The sequence below is a fragment of the Sceloporus undulatus genome, chromosome 3, assembly GCF_019175285.1.
Source record: "Sceloporus undulatus isolate JIND9_A2432 ecotype Alabama chromosome 3, SceUnd_v1.1, whole genome shotgun sequence".
NCBI classification, from domain to species: domain Eukaryota; kingdom Metazoa; phylum Chordata; class Lepidosauria; order Squamata; family Phrynosomatidae; genus Sceloporus; species Sceloporus undulatus.
In genome coordinates, this window is record NC_056524.1 from 70,203,189 (window position 1) to 70,221,846 (window position 18,658).

Sequence of the window (18,658 nt, forward strand, 5' to 3'; positions counted from 1 at the left end):
GCCATAAAAGAGACTTTGTTAAAGGTTTTGTTAAATGAGGTATGTCTGTCTTGGGAGGGGAAAAGAATAGGAGGGCAGCAAAGGATAGGGTTCAAATCAGGAGTTGTTACCAGATACAAAATGGGTTAAAATACACAATGTTTAAAAAGCCAGCATCCTTTTTTAAAGAAAAAAAATAATGATAAGTAAAGTACTCATGTGCACATTAAAGCATTTTTTTATATTTCTATCATGATATATCTGGCAATTATCCTACACAAATGCAGTGTTCATTTCAGCCCACTGCCATGGGCTCAACTTTACTGAGAGTAAAAAAAAGAAGCAGCAGCAGCATTAGAATCATCGGGGGGGGGGGGAAGGGTATTCCGCTTTTTTCCTACCCGCTACCTTGAACATACTTCACGTTTAATTTCACCCTATTGCCACGGGCACTGTGTTGTTATGACAGCTGATCTGCCATTGAATAGCTGTAAAAGAAAATCAACAAAGGATCGCTTCAGTGACTTTCGATGCAATTTATTGGAGCTTGTATCTTGCGGCTCCTGCCGCCTGTCGGAGTAATGACACATGATGGGTGATTAAAGTGCAAGTCCTTAAATCAAAGCTGTGCTGATGGTCTGAAGAGGCAGCAAACAGCACTTGGAGCTTGTTCATCTCTCATGGTGGGAGGACCTCATTAGGACCAAAAAGAATGGGAAAAAAGACCTGTTAAACTAACAAGAGCAAATGCTTGTGTCTAGGGAAACTATTTCATGTTTTCAAGGTTTAGCATAAATTTCCCTCTGTCTCCCCTCAGACTGCATTCATATTTTTTTACTGATTTATTATTATGAGGCAGCATGTGTTTGATGAAGACAGTTGTGATTCCAACTGGTTCTTTTCTTCCATTCACTTATACAACAACAACTTTCAGCTTCCATTGGGCAGAAATGGAGCCTTTTCCCCAGATCATCTTAAATGATATGGGGACCTAAGACAGTATTCGCTCACAGACTTCCATTAGGGACAGAAGAAACCAACAAAAATGGAAGGAAGCAATCCCCTTCCCACTGTAGCAACCTTCACCACAACAAAAAGAACCAGATGTTGAGGGGCTAAGGGGTTCCCCCAGTGTCAGTTTTCAGAAGTTGAAGAAGATAGAAAAAGATGAAAGGTTTCTCACATTGCTGCAGTGGCAATGCAACATAGATCTCAGCTATATGAGCATATATCTATATTCATACAAACAGTTATTTTTCAGATATCTCTATTAAATTATCTATACCATTCCCCATATCCAAGGAACTCAGGGCAGTGAACAATGTAGTCCATTAAGAACAGTTTAAAATGATAAGAATAATTTTGACTAAAAACATATAAAGGCATTTGACACTTAAAACAAGACAATGTACAATTTAAATGTTCAGCCATACCACCCTCCAACTACTGATCAACTACTGCAGTACTTTCCCCATTCCTCACCATGGGTCAAAATAGCTGGGGATGATAGCAATAGGATTCTGCTGACACCTGGAGGGTAACAGATTATGTAGTCCTGGTATAAGAAGAAAGGGAGCTAAACATTCTGCCTTTACAGTTGCTCATAAAGCTGAAAAGTTAAAACAATAAAGGAATTACAGACAGATTATCTATGCAATGCATGGATTACATACACAGCACTACAAAGTTATAATGTTATGAAATGATGGGGTCCTGGGTTTGGGAGTGTGGTGAGCACTAAACTTTGGTGTTGGAGAATTCTGAATACCCCTCTTAAACTGTAAAACCCAGGTCTCCATAGGATGTTGCATGGGCAGTTAAAGTGGAATCATAGAGCTATCACAATGTCATTCATTTAGGATTGTTGCTCTTTCCCAGCAGAACAATACAGTCATGTTATCATATTATATCCAGTCCACTCCTAACTGTCTGCTGGAGTTTTGCTAAACATTTGCTGTAAGGAAAGAGTGCTCAATATGTGTTTCAAAGGGGACAAAGAAAGAGCCAGAAGAAACTATGTTGGGAGACCATTCTATCATCAGGGTGTCACAAACAAAAATTCCCACTCTCCTTGTCTTTCATCTTTCTTTCTGTGTCATCCATAACCACTTCCAGATTTGAAGGATATTGGCAGTGGCAGCCATTTCGTTTGTTTTTCAGAAGAATAGCTGCTTTGACATGTTGCTTATACTTGCCACTGTAGTTGTTTTTATGTTGCAATGCTTAAAATTAAAACCAAATCAAATGTTTGTTTGAAATGTGGCATACCTCTATTTATCCTAGTTTTTCCTCAATAAATTATACGCAAGTGGGATGGAGGGCTCCTTACATTACTGAGAACAGGAAGGGGAGGCTTGATCTCTTCCCTGCCCAGTACTATCTGATCCAAGTCTGTGTGACTAAATGCTTAGCAAGATTCTTACTGGCACAAAAACAAGTAGGTGAGTTCTCTTGCCTGACACAGAAGAGCATGTTGTTTGGATGGATACCTGAAATCTGGCTTGAAGAGAGGTGAGGTGAAACCACTGAAGCATGCTTTGGTGGCAGGGAATGGCCAGTATTTGAATGACATAGGATACTGATAAGGAAAGTGAGCAGTGCTCATTAAAAAAATGGATGACAATGTTTTCAGGCCTGCATAGCAGCAGTATCGTGGAACTCATCCATCCCCTTATAATTGGATGCATGTGAGGACAGTTTGCAGCCACTCAGTGGGGCTGTGGGGGGAACACTTTGTGCATATTCAGGGGCTATTCATCACATAAATGAAAATTAAAGTAAATTTTTGTTATCAATAATATGCAATTCTTAAAAGTTCGCATGCATGTCAGGATCCTGCAATGAGTGGTACTGTGCATTTAGAAAGGTGGTGGGGTTTTTGTTTTGTTTTGGTTTGGTTTGGTTTAAAAAAAGAAGCTGGCTCTCTTAAGCATCAAGAAACCACACCTTGTTACAAAAAATATATATAAAAATGAATGTTCTTTCTATTTCTATTATAAACCAAGACCATCCTTTCCCAAACTAGAATGTTTTCCATATGTGCCATTGCTTAATATACTACAAACTGCTCTTTTGTCTTATCCCATTATCTGTTCTGCACCCTACTAGTTTTTGCTTGTGGAACAGTTACAGGAAAAAAAAGTTGGCCATGAAAGTAGCAGACCTACCACTGTTTGTCATGCTACATTTATAAGCCCACACTCTGGGTCCCTATCCAAATACACCTGGCACTGTAGTGTATGACTGTCCTTCAAAACACAAAAAGAGGTCTAGGTTCCTTTTACTGAATTATATATTTTCTCCATCCATGGTTTCAGCCCCCTGTGTCCTTCACAGCTGTAATTGGAGAGTCTGGTGATCAAACCTCAGATCTTTTGCATGTACAGCTTATGCTCCACTATGCATTTCTTGCCTTCCTAGGTGTCTGGAAGCCTTCAGTAAGGCTGGGTATTAAGCTGTATTCTGTTTTTATAATTATAGGTGGGCAAGTCAGTCCATATCTTATTCCGGTCCATGCGAGTTTTGACAAATATTTGCTTTAAATACTGCATAAAAATTATGTTTATATATGTGTTTGAACTGTCCTAATGTACAATTCATTGTACAGAACTTTGCACACTAAGTGCATTTTTACAATATTTTCCCAATGTTTGTATGATAACATTGTTGTACATAATTGTTAACCAAGAATGACATTAGAAAATCTATCGAGCTTAGTCCAAAAGATAATTGTATTCTGGCCTGGGAGGTATGCACCTCATCAGTTCTCATACAAATGTAACTCTTGCTCAAATGTATAGCCTATGATATTAGATTGAAAGGACATCTGATGGAATGAGCAATCTGAAGAAGTCCATATCCAAACGAGCATGAAAACTCTCTAAGTAGATGAATATATAGAATACATATATCTGACCATAGTTTGAAAAAGTTAGTTCTGTTAATTACAAATCCACAGCTTTTATAGAAACATCTTATGTTGGCTGTGAGACTCTGGGAATTGAAAGAAAAGGAGTCTCTAAGTACACACATAGTCCCCCAAAAGCACGTTGGTACCAACAATCCACAATCATTCTTCATTTTTTTATAGTCAAACAAAATATGAGCAGTGAGGAATTGTGGGAAAAATACTTCTTGTAAAGAGCATCCTGAGTACAGTGGGGCCTTGCTATCAATGGTCCTGCCATCCACAGATTTAAGCATCCACAAATGGCAAGCCCTGTTGTCCCCAATGATGGTGTGTGCACACGGCCACAGTATCAGCTTTGCGCATGTTACACCACCATTAGGGACAAGGGAACTTGAAGTCCTATGTTTTTTCATATCTTGTGAGAGGGGTCTGGAATGGATCCTCCATGGATATGAAGGTCTGACTGGATAATTCAAACAAACCAAGAAGAAGAAACAGAAATTCATTTCATGGATGTCTTACTCCTTTACTACAATCAGACAAGACAACAAAACTTCAATACTTACATTAAATTGTAAACTCAACTTCAGAATTTAACTATAAGGATTCAATTGTTTTACATTAAAAACATTTATTTATGTACAGCCCTTCATGGGCACAAGCTAAAAAATAAAACAGTGATTTGGAAAGTTGCCTCAAACAGATGTCTAGAACTATGTGAGAAATAAAAATAAAAATACTCTCTTTTATAAAACAGAAGGGGTACCCTTCAGTCAAACTTGGGAATTGTCTTTTGCATCTATAGCAATTTTTAATATATATATATAAACCTTATTCAGTTTGTAGCAATTGGTCAACAGATGTTGCTAATGGTTTGTGAGCCAAGAAGTGTTGATGTTTACATGCCTCTTTTTGAGAGTAGTAAATTACCTTCTGGACTTCTGTGACCTAAATTATACTGCTTAATCCATATTAGTTTCTCAGTTCTTCTGTCATAGTAAGGTTTGCCCTGAAAACCCCTAATTATTAAGGAAAGCAGGGGTGGGGTGGAGGGGTGGGAGAGAAAGACAGGGAGAGACACAGAATGTGTGTGCCCCATCCTAGTGGTCATTTTGCATGCTTAAGAACTATATTTCTTTCTAACCTTGTCACCCAGAAAATGCTGCCTGTAGCACAGTTCCTCCCTCATCTCATTCTGAGTATAGGGAGAGGCAGTTACAGAGTGACCTTGCAGAGCCGGGCAATCACATTATGTGGGATCAATTAATGGCTAGCAAAGTGAGACTGTGAGGGAGCTTGAGGCTTGCATCTAGTGGTACAGCTGTCCCTCAGGATTGGAGCATAAAAGCCAATATATCAGGGCAGAGGACAAATGAAGCAAGGAAAATAGGAAAAAGGAAAGCAACAAACAAAAGAATGAAGGAACAAATATGAACAGTAGGGTTGTTTTCTTTTTTAAATGTCACACAGGTGCTTATTTTATCATCATCCCTGATTATTCACCAACCTTGTAATTTTAGATATTGAACTTCAGACTGAATCGAAGGCATGTTAGGCTAAAGACACCCTGCCATAAGCTGCCAGCTATAACCACTTTACATACACCAAATTGGAAAGTGGGCACATTTGTAGAAGGAGGAGAGACGAGGAAGGGAGAGCATGCTCTCATATGTTTGTTATCTCAGAACCAGAGGAGCTTTCATTTGATTCAAACAATAACTGACTCTGCAGAGAGACCCCTGCTTTTATTTGATAAGGGATGCTCTTTTATCACACATGAAACTGCATGGCATGATCAGACAAAGACAAGATTGCAGCTGTCAGCTAAAGAGAAGCCAGGTTGTTGTTGTTTTTAAAACCCTGATTGTCAAATTACATGCCTATAACTGGTCTGCTAATATTAGCCTTGGAAAACTAGACTCATCTTTCTTTCAAGAAACACAGTTATAAATTCCTAATATTGTTGCCCTACAAACTGCATTTGATCAGTTCTAGCTTAATCAAGATTTTAAAAAACGCCTCTTATCACAGCAGGGGAGGTCCATCAGTGGAGCCATTGGTGGGGTGGTGGGAAAAAAAAATAACCTCTGAATTTATGTCATTCTGCACTCCTCCATCTTCTGCACTGTATGGGAACTCTATTGGTGCTGGGACCCTCTTACACTACACAATCATAGTGCTATGTGTTACAGACCAGGCTTATTTTGAAGCCTAGGAAAATACCTGTGGAGTACAGAATATAACTTATAAAGTATAACATATAGGTTATAAGATATAATGCTGGAAGCTATATGTATAAGTGTGGTGTGAATTGCTAGGAACAAAGAGACAGGCTAATGCTGGACTGAACATGTACCAAAAGATGAATAAAAAAATGTCTGCATTTCTATCAACACTGAGATAGGAGCAGATTTGACCACTAATAACTGTTCTAACTACTGCAATGGCTGATGTAATGTGGAGGAAGACAGCCAAAATCCAAAATCCAGCTATACATGGTTTATTTATATTATTTCCAACAAGACTTGGAGTGACATCATGTCAAGACTGGGTTAATTCTGTTTTGTATCCTGTGTTTGATGCAACCGTGATATATGATATCATACATGTATGGTTTCTACTGAGACTAATGACTCGGAGGTTTGCTGTATTTAAACATGTTGTGGAATGACAAGAATGGAAGAAGGGTGGGTTAATTGAGATATGTTATTCCTACTAATTGGTATGGTATATAGAACTGGGTTGTGATACTTTGGAGAATGTATATAAGTAGTCATATGGGTTCAACAGAAACATAGAGTGTTGATTAGACTGATAGTTATAGTGAGCAAAATATGTGATATTTTATAAGTTTTAAAATATGTTAACTGCTTAGGTTAAGACAGCTTCTGAGAGAGCTTGTATTAAATGGGCCAACTGAATGCCTGGTAAAAGAATGTTGGGGAGTGTTTTTCCTTTTGAAGCTTCTAAAGGCTTGAAGGACTCTTATTATTGCTAACAACTGCAGTTAGCACAACTAACCTAAGCTTTACTGGGAAAGAAGAAAATTCAACGAAAAAAGCAACTGTTTAGCCTGCTAATTTTGTGGGGTGGAATCTAGGGCGGGTTACAGACGGGCAGGAGAAGACGTCTTGAAGGTGTCTTCCCCTGAATACGGAGCTTCCAGACCGCCTGCCCCGGGGGCGTGGCTAAGGTGGATGGGGCTTCCACACTGGCGGTAGTGAAGACGCCTCACCTGGGGCCGTTTCTTACCCGCAGCTTCCATACCGCCGCCTCGCAGGACGCTGCAAAGAGAGAGGCAGCTTCCGCATGGGCGGCCAAAAACGCGCCTTTTTTTCTTTTGCCGGCTGGCGGATGCGCAGCTGCGCAGCTGCGGCGGTCAGCACTGGCGGCAGAAAGCGTATGTGCACATTTAAAGCGCCCAGGCCCATTTAAACTTTTTCCTCCGCCCTACCCAAGAACAAAGGTGGCCTCCTGCCAGCTGGTGTTGGCATCCTTGTCCGCTTGCACGTTGCCAGTGTCACCAGCATCATGGATGCCTCCTCTCCTTTGGTCCCTGCGCTCTTGCTGAATCTGCAATGCACAGCCACAGCTGTCGCCGCTGCCACCACTGCCACCACTGTCCCCCTGCCATCCTCCATCACCTCCCTTGTACATATGTAAATATTTAAAGTTTTAGCGTTTATTGTTAGGTGAAAATGGCGCAGGAATGTGTGTAGGGATTCACTTTAAATTCCAAACTTTCCACAATTCTAGCAGCGCATGCGTACATGTTGCTCTAGGGTTAGGGTTACGAGCATTAAAATAGAGTGCAGCTGTGCTGCAGCTTCCACATCTGCATGGCATCTGACGCTCTAATTAGAGCCTCGGTGCAAACTGCACATGTTCCAGGACCCCGACTCATAATGCGATGCAGCTGACTCGAAGCCTTTAAATGGGCAACTTAAATTTGCGTCGTGACAACTGTGGCATACAGGTACAGCAGCTTACAGACGGAGCTGCTCAGTTGCGCAGTATATAGAAAAGAAGCGGAAAAAAGCGGCACCTTTTTAATGCCGCTTCTTCCCGCTTGGGGCGTGCAGGAGGTGCGTTCATGGCAGCATTCAGGTAAGGGCCGTCTAAAGGCTATACCTTCATGATGTCATGAACACACCCCTTTTTGCCCATCTGTAACCCGCCCATGTCTTTCAAATGCTTTTATTAGATGTGTGCGTTCCCTTGTTTCAGTTCTGTCCAAAGAAGCCTTACTGGTAACTTCTAATCTTCTAGGACCCCAGCATTAAACTGTTTTCTGATCATTCACAGAAGCCTGATTGACTCTGTGTGTGTGGTGGTGGTGGTGGGGTGGGATTCTAGTATATCAAAATAGAGATGTTAGATTAAATAATATACAATGAGGCACTGCCTGCTCCTTTGTTTTGACAGGATAGCTGATAGCTGGGCAGAGGCTAGGAAAAAAATAAAGGAAACAAAGAGGAGATAGCAATCAGATTGTTTTGCTGCTCTCTAGTCTATAAAGAGAGGGCTACAGTGTAGCTTGATAGACATGCTGTTCCTCATAACTGATAAACTGACCAAACATGCTGATGCTGGTAAGAGAAACAACTTGTTGTTGTGCACCTTCAAGTCCTTTCTGACTTATTGCCACCTTAAGGCAAACCTATAATGGAATTTTCTTGGAAAATTTCTTCAGAGGGGCTTTGTCACTGTCATCCTCTGAGGCTGAGAAAGTGTGACTTGCCCAATCTCATGGCTGAGCCTGCTCTCCAGTCACATTCCAAGCTTAAACCACTACACCACTCTGGCTCCAAAAAACAACAACAACTAGGCTATGCAAAAATAGATATAAGGATGTTTAGAGCTATGTAGGAGAGGTTTATAGATATAAAAAAGGTCAAGGAGATTTACCCCAGATGTCTGTTTAGTGGTGTGAGTGCCTCAATGGATGAGACTGTATTCCTTGATGGGTAGATATTTACAGAAATGATGCAAGGGGCATAATATGTATCACCCTATACACCATGTTATGTAATGTAATGCAAGTAGTGTGCCCAGATATTGACAGTCTGTGTTTTCCCCTAAGGTGAATGCATATGTTTGTATATCGGTGGTTGCATATAATAAATAGTCAAAAAGATTATGAAAGAGCCAGCTCATTTTCTCATATAAATATCCTGAGATTCCAACACTTAAGAACTCTTAACTGGAGTAGCTGATGTTAGCTCTGCCTATCTGGTTTTTATAACCATCACGAATTGAACACTTAGGTTGTCTGAGGGTGATAAGAGGTCACAAGACAAAATTCATATTATCTGCCAAATGGCAAAGGACCTCCAATCTCTGTCTAAAGAGATGGGGTGGGGAACCATGCCTGTTTCATATAACTCCACTTTAACTGACATGGCAATATCCTATGGGTTTGCAGTTAACTGAGAGGCATTCAGAAGTCTCTTTTAATTCTCTCCATCAAACTACAAACTCTAGGATTCCATAGGATGCAGTTACAGTGAAATAGTGTCATAATTGTGTAGCATGAAAGGGCTCTCAGAACATAGGACCTTTCCGCACGGGCGTAATAGTACGGACTGAGTCCATACTAGGGTTAGAAAGGGGAGTCCCTTCCAGACGCCCCTAAGCCTAGTACAGATCGAGTCCGTACAAAATGGCAGCGCCTGTTCCACATGGGGGCCGTTATTGCTACATCACCACCGCGCCGCCTCCAAATGAGGCAGCGCGGTTGTGACGTACTGGCGCTGCACCAGGGCACATAGAGCGTCCTTTCCGTGGCACCAGAAGGAGCTCCAAAACGGAGCTCCTTCCGGGATTTGCATCACTGGCGCAGCCTTTAGATGGCTGTGCCAGCGATGCAAGGTAGAAAGGGGCCGAGCGGCCCCTTTCTGCTTGTTCCCACAGCCATCGGGTGTCCTTGGGGCATGAAGCCCCAAGGACACCCCTTTCCAGGCCACGGGGAAGCGGCCTTTTGCCACTTCCCTGCGGCCTGGAAAGTGGCAGATCGGGGCCCCAGAGGCTGCCGTTCTGGCAGCTGAGGCCCCGATCCGGCGGGGAAAGGAGCACCTATAGGCCACCCCAAAGGGGATGTCTGTAACGTGCCACAGTTTGGCACCAGCCAAGATACCATTAAATTTAGAGCACTTGTAAAATCTGTGAAAGATTAGCAAATCAACAACCTGTTCTTGCATCACAGTATCTTATAATATACCTTTCTTCAATCTGATGGTTGAGTGGTATAGAAAACAAGTCCTATGAAAGAAGTTTCAAGGAGTTGAGTATGTTTAGCTGGATAGAGAAGACTGAGGAAGCATGTCAGATAGAAGAGGACAGAGAGGTGTTCTCTGCTGCCCAAGAGGGCAGAGCTAGTTCTACTGCAGGCTGTGGACAATACATGTTGAATGGCTTACATGTGGCTCTTGCAGCCCTTTCTTATGGCCCATGTGGCAATATTACACCCAACTCGGAACTAGCCACACTGCCCAGGTCATGGTGACTTCATCTTCTTTTTTCCTTTATGTTACTCCCTTCAGGATTAGAAGGGGTCATGATGATCTTCCTTGAGATCTCACAAGTCTCCATGGTACAGGTGGATGCTCCTGCACTCTCCTTTAGCTGCTGAATCTCTGTGACAATTATGGCAGTGGCAAATTTGTGGCAGCTACCGAATTTCTGCAACATCTGCAAATTCAGTATTGGTGAGACTTCAGTGGGTTTATTAGGTCAACAAATCTCTCTGAGCACAAGAAGTTGCCATCCATAAGGATAATAGGTTTAAAGTAGGAAGAAGACAGATTTCAGTTGAATTTTGGGAAAACAATTTACAACAATAAATTCATTATCATGGTGTGGGGGGTGGTTTCCTTGACGGAGGATTTCAGAAAAAGGAAGGACAACCAAATTTTTATGATTACAGGCCCATGATTATAGTATGATATTATGATTATAGGCCCATGCCTCACGACCAGGGATCCCTGACACATCTGTTGTATAACATCACTTGAAAAAAATCCACTATGGATCCCCCAATAACAGACTAGCGAACAGTTTCCGATGGCAAACTTTGAGGAACATTTTGAGATTGGTTAGCTATTAATATCACCTTGTTTCCCTTTTTTCAGAGGTGAAAAACATCATTTATAATATTCTTTCCATCATTTCTAACATTTTTATCATTATTTTAAAATTCAAATGGCCCCTCAGTGCAACCTTAGCCAGATCAAAACTGCTGTTGTGTTCTTCAGTCCTAAATACATCATAGTAACAGTATACATGGAGACCTAATTCCCATTCATATGTGTCACAGATACTTCCAGAATGCACCTTTTAAGTTCAAATAATAATGCTGATATTGTGGGAGCTAGCCAAGTTAAAGCACAATTAAGAATAGGTGTTAATTGTTAAAAAAAATAATCAGTTTCCACAGTGATTGAAACACTATTGTGCCCTTCCCTGTCACTATGCAGAAATGGAAAAATCCATTAAAAGATATAAGCAACCCTTGTGAAAGTACCACAGTGCATTGATTTCCACTCTAGGTTCAAGCTGAGTCAAGCACATATAAGCATTGGAAAGATTTTCACTGCACTCTAAGAGAACTCTAAATGTATAAACTGGTCCAAAAACATCACCCACATTACAATGTTAAATGTTTCTCTCATTGGTCTCTTGAATCTTCCTCAAATAAACTGCCTCCAACTGATTCTGCTAGCACAAGAATGTGTAACAATCCCTCAATATGGATGCAAAATATGATTTCAGTGCACAAGATGACAGATATTTCTTTGCAACTTAATAGTTATTACTTGGATCAGGAAGAAATTCTTACTTTTAACAGTGAGGTACATGGACTTGCTGACGTCAGCCCCCACATCATTGCTGACCTTGCAGAGGTAGTATCCACTATCTTCCTCCAGTACATGCTTGATCAACAGGGAGCCATTTGTGAGAAGCTGGATACGCCCATTCAAGGCAATTGGTTGGAACTGGGGAACTCCAGCACCTGTTGGGAGAATAAATGATGAATCAGAAGGTAAGAAGGCTGAAAGAAAACAGCAAGTAATTTGTTTTTACTATGGATGGAACAGAAATAAAGGTCTCAAAAACATAAATCAACCAAGGTAACAAAGGTTATTTCTTTAACTCCTGCAACAATTATGGTTGCATAGGCTAAGTGACGTAGGGAGAAACAAGTGAAAAAGGTAGAACTTAAAATAAAGCCACTTGCTGTAAAGTGTTTTTGTATAAGTAATGTACAGTACCTTTAGGTCACCTGATGGCTAATGGCAACCCCATGAATATCATAGGGTTTTCATGGGCAAGGAATATTCAGAGGTGGTTTTGCCAGTTTGTTCCTCTCTAATATAGCCTATAGCCATGGGATTCACTGGCGGTCTCCTTTTCAAGTACTAATCAGGAGTGATCCTGCTTAGCTTTCAAGATAAGACAGGATTTGGGCTGCTACCACAGTGCAAAATTAATGTAGTTTGACACTGTTTTAACTGTCATGGCTCCATCTGAAGGAATCCTGGGATATATAGTTTGTTGTAGCACTAGATGTTAAAAGAATTTCACAGCCACTAAAATGCCCTGAAGATACCAAAGCTGTATCTACACTACAGAACTGATGCAGTTTGACACTGCTATAAATACCATGGCTCAATGCTGTAGAATTCTGGGATTTTTACTTTTGTGAAATTGTTCATATAGTAATTTTAACATCTAGCAACATATATACTTCTCATGATATCAAATAAATGAACAAGCAGAACTTCTACTGAGGCAAGCACAACATACAAAAAAAAATGATGTTTCTATGCTTAGTGTAATCAGATCAAAATAGATATGATAATCAGCCCTCATAGCAGTCTGCAGTTTGTCCAATACATTTACAAATGTACTTTGCTTTCAGGTGCTTTAAGGTACCCAACTTGTTGGGGCAAACCACTTAAAGACTGCTTAGTGTGGTATGTGGTGGTATATAAATGAAGCTGTTATTGCTATTGCTGCTATTGCTTTGCTTTAGAGCGCTTCACTAATGTGGCACTTTTCAATTATAGAGTACAGAATTGCTGGTCAAAATCCTCTGTGGCAATTATAAATCATAGAATCATAGAGTTGGAAGAGACCACAAGGGCCATCCAGTCCAACCCCCTGCCCTGCACAAAATCTAAATCAAAGCATCCCTGACAGATGGCCATTCAGCCTCTGTTTAAAGACCTCTAAGGAAGGAGACTTCACTACACTACGAGGGAGTGTGTTCCACTGTCGAACAGCACTTACTGTCAGGAAGTTCCTCCTTATGTTGAGGTGCAATCTCTTTTCCTGGAGCTTACATCCATTGCTCCGGGACCTAGTCTCTGGAGCAGCAGAAAACAAGTTAGCTCCCTCCTCAATATGACATCCCTTCAAGTATTTAAACAGAGCTATCATATCACTGCTTAACCTTCTCTTCTCCAGGCTAAACATCCCCAGCTCCCTAAGTTGTTCCTCATAGGGCATGGTTTCCAGACGCTTCACCATTTTGGTTGCCCTCCTTTGGACACGCTCCAGTTTCTCAATATCCTTTTTGAATTGTGGTGCCCAGAACTGGATACAATATTCCAGGTGGGGCCTGACCAGAGTAGAATAGAGTGGCACTATTACTTCCCTTGATCTAGACACTATACTTCTATTGATGCAGCCTAAACATGCATTGGCCTTGTTAGCTGCCGCATCACACTGTTGACTCATGATCAATTTGGGGTCTACTTGGACTCTCAGATCCCTTTCACACGTAGTTCCATTCAGCCAGGTGCAGTACCTTACATTTCTCCATGTTGAAATTTGTTTTGTTCACTTTGGGCTAGCTTTCTAATCTATTAAGGTCATTCTGAAGTTTGACCCTATCCTCAGGGGTATTAGCTACTCCTCCTAATTTGGTGTCATCTGCAAATTTGATAAATATAACCCCAATTCTGTCATCCAAGTCATTGATAAAGATGTTGTATAACACTGGGCGCAGGACAGAACCTGTGGGACCCTACTGGTCACTTCTCTCCAGGATGAAAAGGAGCCATTGTTGAGAACCCTTTGGCTTCGGCCGGTCAACCAGTTACAAATCCATGTAGCAGTTACATTGTATAGCCCACATTTTACAAGCTTGTTTGCAAGAATGTCATGGGGAACCCTGTCAAAAGCCTTACTGAAATCAAGATATACTATATCCACAGCATTCCCTTCGTCTAACAAGCTGGTAATTTTATCAAAAAAAGAGATCAGGTTTGTCTGGCATGACTTCTTTTTTGTGATTATGTTCACAGACTCTTTGTAGATGTTCACAGACTCTCTGTTTAATGATCTGCTCTAGAATCTTTCCTGGCATTGATGTCAGACTAACTGGATGATAATTGTTGGGATCCTCTTTTTTCCCCTTTTTGAAGATGGGGACAATGTTTGCCCTCCTCCAGTCTGCTGGGATTTCTCCTGTTCTCCAGGAGTTTTCAAAGATTATTGTCAATGGCTTCGATGTTACATTTGCCAGTTCTTTTAATACCCTTGCATGTACTTCGTCTGGTCCTGCAGATTTATATTCGTTTAAATTAACCAGATATTCCTGTACTATCTCTTTACTGTGTTGAACTTCCCCTATTCTTTCCTCCGCTTCATTATCCTCAGGTTGAGCACCCTTTGCCTTTTCTGAGAAGACTGAAGCAAAGAAGGTGTTCAGTAACTCTGCCTTTTCTCTTTCCCCTGTTAGCATTTTGCCACCTTCTCCATGCAGTGGCCCTACCATTTCCTTCTTCTTCCATTTGCTGCGGACATATCCCAAAACCCCTTTTTGTTGTTCTTAACCTCTCTAGCAAGCTTGAGTTCAAGCCTGACTTTACCTCTACATGTGCTCGCTATTTGTTTGAATTCCTCTTTAGTGATTTCCTCATTTTTCCATTTCTTATACATGTTCCATTTAAAACTTAGCTCAGTTGAAAGTTCTTTAGTCATCCATCCTGGTTCCTTGAGACATCTCCCCTTTTTCTTTCTCACTGGAACTGTTTGAAATTGTGCCTTCAGTATCTTCCTTTTGGTAAAGTCCCATCCATCTTGAACTCCCTTCTCTTTTAGTATTCCTGACCATGGGATCACCCCCAGTATTTCTCTAAGTTTACTAAAATCAGCTTTCCTAAAGTCTAGAATGTCTGGCTATGCCTGGCTTCTTCTTTCCATTGTATAACAAACTCCAGGAGTACATAATCACTCCCACCTAAGGATCCCACCATTTGCATTCTATTAACTAGGTCATCCCTGTTGGTTAGGATCAGATCCAAAATAGCTGATCCCCTTGTTGCCTCTTCCACCTTTTGGACAATGAAATTGTCTCCAAGGCAAGTGAGGGATTTGCTAGACCTTGAGGATTTGGCTGAGTTTGACTTCCAGCAAATATCAAGATAGTTGAATTCACCCATTACTACTACATCTCTCCTTTCTGAATGTGTGGTCATCTGTTGTAGAAAGGCATCATCCAATTCCTCCATCTGACTTGGGGGTCTGTAGTAGACTCCCCCAATAACATCCCTGTTGTTTCCCTCCCCTTTAATTTTTATCCAGATGCTCTCCACCTGGCTTCCATGAATGATGTCCTGGATCTCTTCACTGGTGTAAATGTCCCTGACATATAAGGCTATTCCTCCTCCTTTCCTGTTTGGCCTGTTTCTCTTTAAAAGGTTATATCCCTCCATTTCTACATTCCAATCATGAGACTCATTCCACCAGGTTTCAGTGAGGCCTATTATATCATATTTGCTTTGTTGTGCTAGGAGTTGAAGTTCATCTTGCTTATTCCCCATGCTCTGAGCATTAGTGTAGAAACATCTTAGACCATGGGTCCCCCCTACTTGCTGCCTGTGCAACTTTTTTTGCCTTCCACTTTTGGGTCCTTGCACTGTTTGTCTTGTTCCCTCTATGACATTTTGACTATTTTCTCCAGCCGTTTTGCCTTCCAGAATACTGTCTCCCTGCCCCACATAACTCAGTTTAAAGCCCTCCTGATCAAATTTTTGAGACGGTTGGCAAAAAGGGTTTTGCCAACTGGTGTGAGATGCAACCCATCCCTTGCCAGAAGTCCCTCCTCATCCTCAAACCATGATCCAAAAATCCAAATCGTTCTAAGCGGCACCATCTGTGAAGCCAGTTGTTCAACTCTGCTATTTTCCTCTCCTTTCCTGGACCATGCCCTTTGACTGGGAGAAGACATGAGATGACAACCTGTGTATCCATCTTTTTCAACTTCCTACCCAAAGCCTCATAATCCCTTATGATATTATGAAGGCTGTGCCTTGCAGTATCATTGGTTCTCAAATGAACCCAAAGAAGTGGTAATGGTCAGTAGGCTTGACAAGTCTTGTTAGCCTCTCTCTCACATCATGGATCTTTGCCCCAGGTAGACAGCACACCTCTAGAGACATCTTGTCAGGCCCAGAAACCACTGGTTCAGTGCCTCTCAGCAAGGAGTCCCCCACGACCTCTGAGGCTTAGCAGTGGCTGTTCCCTCTGGTGGTACTCTCAGGGTCCCCTCCTCTATTCCTGAAGTCTGTCCCTGCTACTATTCCTCATTATCCTTGATAAAAGAGAGAGATTCAAATCAATTCTGCAACTGCAAGCTTACAGAATGTTCCCTGGTTTCCCTACTTCTGTGTGTGACCTTCCTCCAACTATCTACTTCTGTTGTATATGAAGTGACCTCCTCCACCCCAGCAATTTCTTCTGTGTGTTTCCCGTTCAGAACCATCTGGTCTGTTCTGGTCAGGAATCCACAGCATTATTTATTAATTATTTTTTACTTTTGCACCTTTTGCGAGTCTAGCACTATTGTACACTTAAGAAACTGTACATTTTGTTTTAAGACTTTTATAGGCACTGACAAGTGAAATAAAAAACCTTGTGATTGACTTTAAGATGATACACTTGGCCCTCAGTATCCACAGAGACTCTTTATGCATGGATTCAAACATCCACAGCTTCAATATATATATATATATATCCAAGAAGGAAACCTTGATTTTGTATTTTATGTAAGAGAAACCATTTTTTTGTATTTGTTTTACAGCAGGAGTCTGGAATCTAAACCTGGAGAGGCGAGATATAAATAAAACTTCTTATTCTTATTCTTATTCTTATATTAGCAAAGTTATGTTGGGTTGGGTTGGGCCAGTGTGTGTGTGTGAGAGAGAGAGAGAGAGAGAGAGAGAGAATTAAATAAAAGGAACTGTACAGCACTCTTCAGGTAGAACCTGGGATCCCAGAAGGATACCATAACACTGAAATAAATTTAATAAAATTATTGAAAGCAAGTATTTGTATAAATAAAGCATCAGAAGTCTCAGCTACTGCCTTCCCCAGTGATGTCAGTTGAAATGAGAAAGGTCTGATGCTTTATTCATACAAATACCTTTTTTCAATCATTTATTATACCCATTTCAATTTTATGGCATCCTTCTGAGATCCAGATTCTATCTGAAAACAGCACTATTAATTTGCTTTGTTTAACTAATCTACACAGAAAGATACAGAGATACACACAATACAAGAGATGTAAAAATTCAGTACACAACTTTCCTTATCCTTATCAAAAAACTGTGTATATAAACATCAACCTAACAATAGTAACTGTTGTGAGATTTTTCACATTTCAGGGGGGAAAGTTTGCAAACAACCACAAACAAACAGCAAAATCCATTGCTAACCCCCCAGTGGTTTTTGTACAGAAGAAGCTATTTTTTTTGCAAACAGCAATTTTTTTTTATTTTTTTGCAGAAAGCACTGTTCATAGGGAGGGGCTGCATAAATACATGCTGTATGTATAAAAAAAGTCCTGAAATAATCTTGTCCAGTGCAGAGAAAATTTTGAAATTCTTCATTTTTCCTTGGAAGACTGAAAAGTGAAAAATTACAGGAACCACAGTGGTATAGTGGCTTGAGTGTTGGAATATAACTCTGGAGATGAGGGTTTGATTCCCTGCTCAGCTGTGGAAACCCTCTGGGTGAGTTTGAGCAAGTTGCACACTCTCAGCTTCCCTCTATACTGTCTTGTTTCCAAGAATACTTCCTCCATCATGCACATGCTGAAGTGAGATGGCATGAAGCCAAAGGCCTTTATCCTTCATCACTCTATCCCTGTGAGTAGCAATTCCCCTTCTAAATAGGTTTTATGACAGAAAATGTAATTTAGGAAGCCAGCATGGTGCAGCAATCTGAGCACTGTATCTCGAACGCTGGGAGACCAGGGTTCAAATCCCTACTTGGCCAAGGAAATTTGGACAACTCACACTCTCTCAGCCTCAGAGAAAGAGAAGGGCAGACCACCTCTGAATAAATCTTGCCATGCAAACTATTTAATAGAGTTACCATAAGTCAGAGTGGACTTGAAGGCACATAAGAACAAGATAACAGTTAACACTGTTAACATTTATTAATTTTAATAACTATTTTTCAGTATTAATGCAAACAATAATGAGTTGTTTCCTGGAGTTAACTCATGATTAAAGATGTGAAGACACCTAACATAATATTCCAAGCTCTGGAATAACCCTATGAAATGCAGTAGCACCATTCCCAAGACATTTCTGGAAGTTAAAAGTGGCTGTCCAGTTAGGCCATGTGTGCAAACTCTTGGGTGAGATTTGCAACTCCCCCTCTGTGCTAATCTTCTGTGAGAAAGTGGAAGATGGTGGTATAGATACCGTGCAATTACACTGACCATACTGCTCTTATACCTCCTCTAGATAT

General features: G+C 40.9%; 2 protein-coding genes across 2 annotated transcripts in view; both read right to left on the reverse strand.

Moving 5' to 3' along the window:
- HMGN1 (high mobility group nucleosome binding domain 1) overlaps nt 1–18,658 on the reverse strand; it is a 1,114,480-nt gene that overhangs the window by 617,564 nt on the left and 478,258 nt on the right. The gene's annotated exons all lie outside the window — the stretch shown is intronic.
- Nucleotides 1–18,658, reverse strand: part of DSCAM (DS cell adhesion molecule) — a 494,765-nt gene that overhangs the window by 170,941 nt on the left and 305,166 nt on the right. Inside the window, exon 11 of the mRNA XM_042456815.1 lies at nt 11,727–11,900. Within this exon, the coding sequence (XP_042312749.1) occupies nt 11,727–11,900 (174 nt within the window). The remainder of the gene's footprint in view (nt 1–11,726; nt 11,901–18,658) is intronic.